This window comes from Kogia breviceps, chromosome 4 (genome assembly GCF_026419965.1).
Source record: "Kogia breviceps isolate mKogBre1 chromosome 4, mKogBre1 haplotype 1, whole genome shotgun sequence".
Classification (NCBI taxonomy): Eukaryota; Metazoa; Chordata; class Mammalia; order Artiodactyla; family Physeteridae; genus Kogia; species Kogia breviceps.
The window spans coordinates 118,858,136-118,870,980 of NC_081313.1; the positions used below are offsets into that span (position 1 = coordinate 118,858,136).

Below are 12,845 nucleotides of genomic sequence, written 5' to 3' on the forward strand. Positions count from 1 at the left end.
TCTTTTCTACAGAAGTCACAAAAGTGCTGCAGACATGCATGAAGGTGGCAGCAGTTGCTCCAATAGCCATATGTTTCAGCACAGACATCTTTTTTTATTCCTTCTTACCCGTAAATTTAGAAAATCTGAGCAAAGAAGTCTGGATTTCTATTTTCCAAGGATGAGATTTCTTAAAATTTCAAATTAGACATTTTTTCCCTTATATAAAACCACAAGGTAGGAGATTATGTTTGGAATGAGTCACTGTACATCGTTACATTTGAAGGTTGTTTTTCCCGATTAAAAAGAGCAATTGTGGAACAGACTAAGGAGCAGACCCCTTGGAAACTCTCGGATTGGCATGTTGCTGGATTTGTTCACTCTCCCACAGTGGACATATGTGAGGCCAGTGCTTGGAAATAGGGACAGACATGTTGGAGTTGGGATACTGGTAGAGAACTCAAAGTGAGGAAGAGAAATATATAGAATTTTTGTTGATTACAGTTGGCTCCTACATACAGAGAACTCAGCGTAGGTTCAAAACGTACAGTTGAGGTTTAAAATACGTAGTTAACTAAACTTGAAAATTAGAAGATAAAACAATAATGATAAGAAAACAATAATGGCAACTCTGGACTACCAACTAGCAAAGGCAATCAAGAAGAAATGGGAATTGCAACAGACTTCAGAGATCAAGTGTTTTTCTGTGTTGGACATGTGAGTAGAAGCAATTCCAGATGTCTGGGTATGATAGAAACAGCAGACCTCAAATGCCTGCTCTAGTATAGATAGCTGTACTGTGCTAGATGCTTTGGGAGATATCAAAATATTTATAAGACAAATAGTTTCATCTTCACAAAGTTTCTAATTTAGTTGCATGATAATGGTTTAGAAAGCCAACTTGATGGGTTTACAGTCCAGCTTTAACCCTTACCAGCTCTGTGTTCTTGGGTAAAATACTTAATGTCTTCAGGCATAACTCCCTCATCTGTGGAACATCAATACTTGTATCTCCTATATGGCAGTTATGCTGCCTCCTTTCCATTCTTCCACAAGGCAAGCTTTCACTTCTCTCACCCCCTTTGCATATATGTTCCTGTTACCTGGAAAGCTCTTAGCATGGCTACATCTTTGAAGTTTTGCCTTTCATGTCAGAGAGCTTTAGTTCAGAAAATATCGTGTCTATATCCACGGATGAGGCTGTTAAAACACTAAAAGGACTACATAAAAATGCAGATGCTATTATTATCAGCCACCCAAAATAGGCTTTGAGATCAAGTAGTTCTCCAGGATTTAGGGTCAGCAAATTTTTTCTCTAAATGGCCAGATAGCAAGTCTTTTAGGATTTGCAGGCCATACTAAACAAATGGGAGTGGTTGTGTTCCAAATAAAACAATTTATGGACACAGAAATTTGACTTTCACGTTGCTTTCCACAGTCACTGAACCGGATTTGGCCTCTGCCCTGTAGCGGACTGACCCCTAGTCTATATGAGAGTGGCAGACAAGAAGGGAGTGGAGAAGAACCGAGATTCTGCAGCCAGGTATTAGGGATCAGATGGCTGCTGCGTGAGACTGTCTCAACCTCCCTGGGCGCCAACCACCTCTACAATGGGGCTGCGGCCCCCGTGTCTGGGGTTTGTGATGTGGGTTAGAAGTGTAACAGGGGAAGCTCGGTGCTTGGAACGAGGGGCCCATTACCAGCGTCACCCTCTCTGCGGTGACCTGGGAGCAACCGGGTTTCGGGCGGAACCGACTCCGAAGCCTCAGCCTCGGGGTGCGGGAGGAGGGGCGGAGCCCACCCGGGGCGGTGGCACCGCGGGGCGAGGGCGGGCCGCGCGGGCCTGGCGGCGCGAGTCGGGGGCGGGGCGGCGGCGCAGCGTCGTCGTCGTCGTCCCCGCCTCCTCCCCAGGGGCCGCGTCGGAACCTCGGTAGCCGCGGCGCTCACAGCCTGAGGAGAGCGGCGGCCTGGCAGCGGCGGTGGCCCCCGAGACCCACCCGAGGCGCGTCCCTGTCGGCCTTCCGGCGCCCCCAGGCCGCAGAGCCCGCGCACCTTCAGCTCGCTCGCTCGCCCTCCTTTCTTGCGGCCGGCTGCGCCATGGCGTTGGCGTTGGCGGCGCTGGCGGCGGTGGAGCCGGCCTGCGGCAGCCGGTACCAGCAGGTAAGCAGCGCCCAGTGTCTCCCCGCCCCTGCCCTACCCGCTGGCCGCTTCAGGCCTCCTCTCCGGCCCCTTCTGTGGCCAACTCGATGCCGCGGCTTGGCAGGCCGCGCTGGGCCTGGGCGGGCTGGGCGGGCCGGGCGGGCCCCGAGCTCGAATTCGAGGCGGCCGCGAGCTGGGCCTGTCCCTCCGCCACCCGGGCCGGGACTCGGGCGGTGGAAAAACCTCCGCCCCGAAGTGTTTCTCGCATTTCCCACGGCGGGCGGGTCCCCGGGTCAGAACCCGCGACCCTCCGGAGGCGTCGACCAGGGGGCATTCAGTTTTCCTTTTTCCACCTTGAATTTGATGTCACTGGAAAGAAAGAAAAAAAAGCGTGAGATGGAAAAGGAAACTGGGTGGAGAGAAGAGATTAAAATCGCTGCTACTGCTGCCGACAGCTTTCCGCAGCGAGATGCGATTACTCAGGGTTTCAGAGCCTAGTCTGCTCGTCGAAACCCATCCCCCTCGCTTGCGTTTTAAGACAAAAGTCAAGATGAGACGAGGAACAAGTCCGCAGTTCGCAGTAGATTTGGAAAAGGCGATTAACTGGCGATGTCCCTAAAATGTCGAGCTACGTTGAAGGCTGCAGGGCGTGTGCCTGAGTGTGTGTTTTCAGAGATTGGAAATGACGTTTAAAGAGATTGAATAGCATAACTGGGGAGAAAATGTATAGGAGATGATTAGATTATTATCTCGGGTACGAGTTCTAAATTGAGGCCCTAGGGAAAACAGCTGCATGTTTTACTCGCCTGTCTGTACCCGGGTTTCCCTCGGAAATTCGGGAAGACATTTTGCAGGGCTTTTAGAGGTATTCAATCTAAGACATCGTAATTGTGGGAACTGAGCCAGGTGGTAACTGATGTTGATTGGAACCGCAGGTAACTGCTTACATTTTGTTTCAGATGCTTTCACTTTAATTTGCATACAAATGGCAATTGTGCTTTTATGAAATTAAATGTCGTATCATAGATGATCTACAGTTTTATATTTTAGAAGTGAGGAAAACCAGTATGATTAAAACATGTAGATTAATCCTGGTGGGGCCAGTTACTGGGTTGTTTTGCTGTCGTCAGCCCTCTGTTGTCATTTCCTCCCTCCTACAGCCCGACTCCTGATATGACTGATTTTAAGAATTTAGCTTTTTGGTTTCATAAGCACGCCCAAATTGTGGCAATGCAGTCTAGTCCTTAGATCTCTCACAGCCTGAGGTACATGCTTTTTTGTATGACCTTGGGCAAGGCCCTGGGTTCCTCCCTGCTTTAGTAAAATACGATTGACAGGTATCACTTAACTGTCACCAAGGTGTTCACAAATCACATGTACCCCATCGTGTGATTTAATTCATTCTTTTCATCCTGCCTTGGATAAGGCAAAGAAGCAAAAAGCTGTGGCTTTTCTTTGTACTGCCATCTTCTTGAGCTATTAGGTAATGCTGACATAACGCTAGAATACAAAAAATTTGATGGAGTAACAAAATTAAGTATTTCTCAGCGTAGTGTTTAATAGCTTTTAATATGCAGAACAGAGGTATGTTAAGGACAGGCCATCTTTTTTATTTTAAAAAACTTATTATTTAGAAGAAATCTTCAAAAAAAAATGAAAGACCTAATCTTCCTAGAAAAATTGCAAAATATGAAAGCCAAAAAAACCCAAAACCCCACACCAAAAACCTATCACATATAGATAAACAAAGTTAATATTTTGTGTGTTCTTGTGGACTCATAGCTTTGTAAGTATACATGAGTGTAGATAAGTGTACATGTACAGATAAGGAAAGTTAATATTGATTGAGCATTTATTATGTGCCAGTCATGGTACTAAGTGCTTTATATCCATTATTTCACTTAATCCTCGCAAAACCCCTTTGAGGCAGGGTTTGGTATTGTATAGATGACAAGTCAAGACTCCCTAGAGGCTCAGTAACTTGCTCAAGGTCACAGCTTCTAAGTAGTGATTACAAGGATAAATACATGCTCACCTACTCAAAACATAGGCTTATGGCCCAAATACAAGCATATGCATTAGCAGATATATACACGTGCATATGTATTCTCTTGTGTACCCATACATACATATACAGGCACATCTTTGTACATATGTGCAGTTCCATGGGCCCCTGATTATACTTGCACACACTTTGTGCATATGTGCACATGTATGTTTACATACCCACATGTTCTCAAATACATGTGCATTCACAAATTTGCACGTGTATATATTGTGCACATATATGTACAAAGGCACACAATATAGCTGTATAATAAAATGGGTTCATATTTTAATGTCTGCAGAGCGTGCAATTGTATGGCTGAACCATAGTTTAATCAATTGGCTATTGTTGGTCTCTAAAGGTGTTTATAATTTTTTTCTGTCACTGAAGTTTCTTTTATATACATCAGTTATTTCCTTAGTATAAATTTCTAGGCGTGTAAATAATTGGTCAGAGAATATACATATTTAAAAGGCTTTTGAATTATGGAATGTTGAATTGTCCAGGCAACTTGATAGGAGCATGATACTCTTTGGTTGTCACAAAGCGCCGTTCTGACTTCTATTTGATCTGGTTAGTCAAATTGAGCTGGTCCTCTAGTGAAGTAAGTGTAATGGAAAACTGTATGATTCATTCATAAATGCTAACAGTGGTTTTGCCTTTATGGTCTTTTGATTGGTAGAGCAATATGTGCACAGCTTAGCATTACCACAGATTTTACAGATAGGCTGGACTCATAGGTTTCCTGTCGCTTTATTTTTCTCTTTTTGCATTTTGAAACTGAGATTGTATATCCAAACATTCTGAAGCACTGTTTCAGGAAGCTCTAGGTAGGCCCAGTGTTGAGAAACCTGTTGTGTTTTCGTCTCTCTGAGGATGTTTACCCTGTTCATCCATTCCAAGCCTTCTTTGCCTCACTGTAATAGATCTTTGGCTATATCATGCATTTTGCCTAATACTTCTGAAATGTTTTGAGATATTTGGATTTAAATCCATTGAAAGTAGGCAATGATGACACTGCCATATAAGCTTAAAAATAGACTGCAGAGGGCTTCCCTGGTGGCGCAGTGGTTAAGAATCCGCCTGCCAGTGCAGGGGACACGGGTTCGAGCCCTGGTCTGGGAAGATCCCACATGCCGTGGAGCAACTAAGCCTGGGCGCCACAACTACTGAGCCTGTGCTCTAGAGCCCACGAGCCACAACTACTGAGCCCATGTGCCACAACTACTGAAGCCCGCACACCTAGAGCCCATGTTCCACAAGAGAAGCCACCGCGATGAGAAGCCCACGCACCGCAACAAGGAGTAGCCCCCACTTGCCACAACTAGCAAAAGCCCATGCGCTGCAACGAAGACCCATTGCAGCCAAAAAAAAAAAACTGCAGAATGTTTACTTTTAGATCTGACTCCCTGTCTGCTAAAGAAGTTGCTCGCTTGTGGGCATCACTAATAAGTTTGTATTGTAGTCTGGTGACATTGTAAAGCAGTTTTGGGTAAGTTCTTCCAGGATTGTGAAGGAAGGTTTTGATAGATGAGGGAGAGAATTTCATCTTCGACAGGCCAAACTTTTTCATGTTCAAGTGTTAGATGACGTCGTGATCCTAGAGGAAGGAGTGAGTGGTGCCCATGTGGTTTTATTTTTTTATTTTTATTTTTTTAGTTTCAGAAGACATTATAGTTATATCATGGAATGCCCCTTAGGATGGCATGTCAAGATTTTGAGGTTATTTGGTATTTGTGGCCTGTATTGCCAATGATCAAAGAAAACTTTTATAAAAATACTGAGAAGATAGGTAGAATTATTTCTTAGAAGAATATTTTTAGTTGTGGTAAAATATATATGAAGTTTTTCCATTTTAACTGTACACTGTTTTTTGTTTGTTTGTTTGTTTGTTTTTTGCGGTACGCGGGCCTCTCACTGTTGTGGCCTCTCCCGTTGCGGAGCACAGGCTCCGGACGTGCAGGCTCAGCGGCCATGGCTCACGGGCCCAGGTTCTCCGCGGCACATGGGATCTTCCTGGACCGGGGCACGAACCCATGTCCCCTGGAAAGGCAGGCGGACTCTCAACCACTGCGCCACCAGGGAAGCCCTGTACACAGTTTTTAAGTGTACAGTTAGTTCAGTAGGTTTTTTTTTTTTTTTTGGCTGCATTGGATCTTCGTTGCTGCGCTTGGGCTTTCTTCAGTTGCGGCGAGCAGGGGCTACTGTTCGTGGCAGTGCGCGGGCTTCTCATTGCGGTGACTTCTCATTGCAGAACACGGGCTCTAGGCGGTGGGCTGCAGTAGTTGTGGCTTGTGGGCTCTAGAGTGCAGGCTGAGTCGTTGTGGCTCACGGGCTTAGTTGCTCCACGGCATGTGAGATCTTACCGGACCAGGGATTGAACCCGTGTCCCCTGTTTTGGCAGGCGGATTCTTAACCAACCACTGTCTACGAGGGCAGTCCCAGTTCAGTGGTATTAAGTACATTCACATTGTTGGGCAGTCTTCACCACCATCCATTTCCAGAAACTCCATACCCCTTAAACAATAACTCTCTATTTCCCCCTCCCAAGCCCCTGACAGCCAACATTCTGGTTTCTGTCCATGAAATTGATTACTCTTAAGTACCTCATATAAGTGGAATCATATAGTATTTGTTCCTTCTGACTGACTTATTTCACTCAGCATAGTGTCCTCCAGGTTCATCCATGTTGTGGCATGTGTCAGAATTTCCTTCCATTTTAAGGCTAAATAATATTCCATTGTATGTGTATACTATATTTTGTTTATCTACATTTTGGCCATTGTGAATAATGCTGCTATGAATATGGGTGAACAAGTATCAAAAGAGTCCCAGCTTTCAATTCTTTTGGATATATTGTTGAATTTGTATAATTTGTAAGTTTTACCATATATGAACCAACAATTTGTAGAATTGTTGGTTCATATGGTATTGCTATTTTTAATTTTTTGAGGAACTGCCATACTGTTTTCCATAGCAATGCACTATTTTATATTCCTACCAGCAGTGCATAGGGATTCCAATTTTGTCACATCCTCATCAACACTTGTTATTTTCTGTTTTGTTTTTGATAAAGGCATCTTAATGGGTGTGAAATGGCATCATAATGGTTTGGGTTTGCATTTCCCTAATGATTAGTAATATTGAGCATCTTTTTATGTGCTTGTTGGCCATTTGAATATTGTTGGAAAAATGTGTATTCAAGTCCTTTGCCAATTTTTGAATTGGGCAAATTCAAAAATTCAAATTTTTGAATTGTTTGCTTTTTGTTGTTGAGTTGTAGGCATAATTTCTTTTTTTTAAAATTGAAGTATAGTCGATTTACAATATTGTGTTAGTTTCAGGTGTACAACATAGTGATTCAGTATTTTTGCAGATTATACTCCATTATAGGTTATTACAAGATAATGGGTATAATTCCCTTTATGTGTATATTCTTGTTGCTTATCTATTTTATATGTAGTACGTTGTATCTGTTAATCTCATACCTCTAGTTTGTCCTTCCCTCTTCCCTTTGGTAACCACAAATTTGTTTTCTATATCTGTGAGTCTGTTTGTTTTGCATATACATTCATTTGTATTATTTTTTAGATTCCACATATAAGTGATATCATACAGTATTTGTCTTTCTCTGACTTATTTCACTAAGCATAATATTCTCTAGGTCCACCCACTTGCTGCAGATGGTGGTATTTCATTCTTTTTTGTGGCTGAGTAATATTCCATTGTATGTATATAATAAGATAATAGGGTGTGTGTTTGTGTGTGTGTATCTCACATCTTCTTTATGTACATTTTCAACTTTTTACTATGAAAATTTCAAACATATACAAAAATTTAGTGTAATAAATCTTATGTACCTATTACTCAGCTTCAGCAATTATCAACAAATGGCTAATCTTGGGACTTCCCTGGTGGTCCAGTGGTTAAGAATCTGCCTTCCACATATACAATGGAGTATTACTCAGCCAAAAAAAGAAACGAAATTGAGTTATCTTCAGTGAGGTGGATGGACCTAGAGACTGTCATACAGAGTGAAGTAAGTCAGAAAGGGAAAAACAAATACCGTATGCTAACACATATATATGGAATCTTAAAAAAAAAAAAAGGTTCTAAAGAACCTAGGGGCAGGGCAGGAATAAAGATGTGGACATAGAGAATGGACTTGAGGATGCGGGGAGGGGGAAGGGTAAGCTGGGACTAAGTGAGAGAGTGGCATGAACATATATACACTACCAAATGTAAAATAGATAGCTAGGGGGGAGCAGCCGAATGGCACAGGGAGATCAGCTCCGTGCTTTGTGTCCACTTAGAGGGGTGGGTTAGGGAGGGAGACGCAGAGGAAGGGGATATGAGGATATATGTATGCATATAGCTGATTCACTTTGTTATACATCAGAAACTAAACATTGTAAAGCAATTATACTGCAATAAAGACGTTTAAAAAAAAAAAAAAAAAAAAGAATCCACCTTCCAATGCAGGCAATGCAGGTTCGATCCCTGGTTGGGGAACTAAGGTCCCACATGCCATGGGGCAACTAAGCCCGCACACCACAACTAGAGAGAAGCCTGCACGCCTCAACAAAATATGTCGCATGCCACAACAAAGATCCCGCGTGCCACAAGTAAGAACTGACACAGCCAAATAAAAAAACAAACAAAACAAATGGCTAATATTTTTCATTTATACTCTCTACCATTATTTCATGTCATTTTGTCCATAAATATTTCTTTGTGTAACTCTAAAAGATAATGGTGTGATATTTTAAGCAGATATTATCACATGAGGAAATATGTCATGAGAGCACTTTTGTAATTGGTTATGAATGTGGAACCAGGATTTGTGAGTGTCAGGAGCTGCAGATCTGCAGCTATGCATTGTATTTGACTCACTCTCTATGAGGTGCTCTAGGAAATCCTGGCATCATCTAAACTGATGCCACCCACTGGTTTGCCTGCATATAACTTCAAATTACTTTATCCTGGACACCAAATATATTACATTACTCTACATTAAATTAGACTATAAAATAAATCCTACCATGAGAGTAATTTTGTATTTTGTTAATTTAAAAAAAAGCAAGACTTGAAGAAATTCAAGTGACATTCTCTGATTTACTTGTTCTTAGGGCTATAAAATAATTACTTTGGTTTCTTAATCGTTTATTCTTACATTATCTTTGAACAAGTACAACCGTTTAGTGGAATCATATTCTTGTAGTAGTGGATAATGCCCATTTAGTTAAAACAACTTTTAACACTTTAATTAGAGATTACTGCTGAGAATCAACTTGGTGATCTCATCTTTATTCTCAAGTCATTTTTGCCAGTAAGTTGGTGAATATCATGTATTGAATCTGTTGAATTTTACACATTCCAGTTGTAATTGCTTCTCGTGGCTGTCTAGATAGAAGTACAATGTATGTTGTTGCTTTCTCCAAGTGTAGTAATAAAGCGAGTGTTACCAGACATCACTTTGCACATCCTTCTGTTACAATTAGGCTCATTTTTTCTGAATACCACAATTTATATTAAAAGTTCTAAATACCAGCTCTAAATATTGATCCAATTTAAGAACATTTCTAGTGAAATATTTTCTTACTGATTAAAGCAGTTTCTTTCGTGTGTATTACATATTTTTTCTCCCCTAGCAATTTAGTATAATCTTTGACAGTTTTTCTTTTAAATTTGCGTATTGCAATAATATCAGTTAGTAGTAAATCAGAGGCTTGAATGTGATTTGGAGGTCTTTCTGGAGATTGGATATTTATGAATAGACATTCAAAGGTTTATGGAGTGGTTTCTGTTTAATAACAATTTTATTTGTCATTCAATGTTTAAATGTGGCATTAAATGTTAAACATTTTTTGTGATAAAACAGTACACAGATACATTCTTTATATACTGGAGTCAAACAGTAACTTGTAAAGGAAAACTTGACTTCCCTTCTAGGTCTCTCCCTAGAGGTGTAACTGCTTCTCAAGTTTGGTGTGCGTTCTTCAGGCTTTCTTCCTTTCCTTTAAAAAAAAAGAATATTAAAAGTGTTAAATATTTAAAAATAAACTTTACTTATTGTAACATTTTTAGATTTTCAGAAACATTGAAGATAGTACAGTTTCTGTATAGCCCAGACCCAGTTTCCCCTTTAACATCTTATATTAGTATGGTACATTTGTGATAGTTAATGAACCAGTATTGTTATTAACTAAAGTCCATACTTTATTCAGATCTTCAGTTTTTATCAATGTGTTTTTTCTGTTCCACATTACATTTGGTCATCGTATCTCCTCTTTTTTTTTTTTTTTTTTTTTTTTTTTTTGTGGTACGCGGGCCTCTCACTGTTGTGGCCTCTCCTGTTAAGGAGCACAGGCTCCGGACGCACAGACTCAGCGGCCATGGCTTACGGACCCAGCTGCTCTGTGGCATGTGGGATCTTCCCAGACCAGAGCACAAACCCGTGTCCCCTGCATCGGCAGGCGGATTCTCAACCACTGCACCACCAGGGAAGCCCACGTATCTCCTCTTGACTGTGTCAGTTTCTCAAGTTTTCCATGTTTTTGATGACCTTTACAGTTTTGAGGAGTATTAGTCAGTTATTTGCAGGATGTCCCTGAATTGGGATTTGTTGGTTGCTTTTCTCATGGTTAGACTGGAGTTGTGGGTTGGAGGGAGGAAGACCACAGAGGTGAAGTGCCATTTTACATCACGTCATATCAAGAATGCATACTGTCCCCATGAGTTACCACTGTTGATGTTGACCTTGATCATCTGGCTGAAGTAGTGTTTGTCACATCTCTCTTTGTAAAATGACTCTTTCCCTCCTTTTGTACTGTGCTCTTTGGAAGGAAGTCACTGGTCACTATGCACAGCCTATACTTAAGGTTTGGGGAGTTAAGTTCCACAACCTCATTGGGGGCAGTGTATCTACGTAAATTATTTGGAATTTTTCTGCATGGGACATTTGTCTCTTCTCCATTAATTTATTTATTCAGTGATACTAGTATGAACTCATTAATTTTATTCTTTGGGTTAAAAGCCAACACTATTTTATTTTGTTGCTCAAGTTGTTCCAGCTTTGGCCATTGGGATCTCTTTTCAGTTGGCACTTGTATCCCTTTGACAGAGTTCCATCTTTGTGGTTTTTTAAAGCACTTCCTTACTTTTTGGCACCAGGCTCACCATATATATTGTCTGTGCCATCCTAGAATCAGCCATTTCTCCAAGGAACCCTGGTTCCTTTTATTGGAGAATGATGTTAGAAACCAAGATCTGTGCTCATTGCTGCTGGTGTGTCATTGCTTCTAGGCCTTCTAGGCTGACAGAATAAAGAAATATATGTGTGTGTGTACATCCATAAACATTTCATATGTAACCATCTATCTATATTAAACTGACTCTAATCCATTTCTACATGGATCACTCTAGCCTCCTCCCCTCTCATCTTTAAACTTCTACTCCAACCATGAGAGACCTGGCTCCTCCCACCTCCCATCCATTTACTTAATTTAACTTCAGTTCTAATGTACATGTATAGCAGTATCAGAATTGTTAACTTACACCCCTGTGGGAAACAGTTTTATCAACTAGAGGACAGGGCATATGTACAGTTTCTTTTGCCTTTAGTCTTATAAAGACTACTCATTTCCAAAGTTACTTAGGGGGCTTCCCTGGTGGCTCAGTGGTTGGGAGTCCGCCTGCCGATGCAGGGGACACGGGTTCGTGCCCCGGTCCGGGAGGATCCCACGTGCCGCGGAGCGGCTGGGCCCGTGAGCCATGGCCGCTGAGCCTGCGCGGCCGGAGCCTGTGCTCCGCAAGGGGAGAGGCCAAGACAGTGAGAGGCCCGCGTAACAACAACAACAAAAACACAACAATGTTACTTAGGTACTTATGTCAGCACCTTTTCTTCTCACCCTCTTTAATGAGGTGGTTTCATAAATTTATAATACAGTTAGATTGTTTTGTCGCATTCTGCATACCATCCTGGGAACCACCAACCACGTAACATTTTTTTTTTAATTTCACATACATTAAATTTTTTAATTGTATTTCACATACATTAAAGTTCACCCCTTGTGCTATAAAGTTCTGTAGGTTTAGACAAATATAGGTTTTGACAAATGCATAGCATCCTTTTTGGTTTTTGTTTTTCAAACAGTACTTTTAAAGAAAAATGATGAGTGGTTTCTCATTCTTATTTTCCAAATTTTCCACTAATGATCATGTTTTGCTTTTTTTTTTTTTTTTTCTTTTTTTCTTTTTTTGCGGTACGCGGGCCTCTCACTGTTGTGGTCTCTCCCGTTGGGGAGCACAGGCTCAGTGGCCATGGCTCACGGGCCCAGCCCCTCCGTGGCATGTGGGATCTTCCTGGACCGGAGCACGAACCCGTGTCCCCTGCATCGGCAGGCGGACTCTCAACCACTGTGCCACCAGGGAAGCCCTGTTTTGCTTCTTTTTAAAAAATTCCTTAAAATTTTTTTGGAAGTAAATAAAAACTGCAGGAATAGTATAAAATAATACCCATATAGTATGTATTGCCCAGATTCATCGTAAACATTAAGATTTGATTAACAATGACTACAATCCTATAAAAATTGAAAACACTACAGGTAAAATTCAAGTCCTTTTAACCACCACCAATTCTTTCTCTGTGGAACTCAGTGCTTGTTTTGCTGTTTACTTT

At 41.6% G+C, this 12,845-nt stretch overlaps 1 protein-coding gene across 1 annotated transcript in view; it reads left to right on the forward strand.

Moving 5' to 3' along the window:
- Positions 1 to 1,845: 1,845 nt before the first annotated feature.
- NDFIP1 (Nedd4 family interacting protein 1) overlaps positions 1,846 to 12,845 on the forward strand; it is a 51,332-nt gene continuing 40,332 nt past the window's right edge. The window contains exon 1 of the mRNA XM_059062252.2: positions 1,846 to 2,139. Within this exon, the coding sequence (XP_058918235.1) occupies positions 2,077 to 2,139 (63 nt within the window). The 5' untranslated portion in view covers positions 1,846 to 2,076. The remainder of the gene's footprint in view (positions 2,140 to 12,845) is intronic.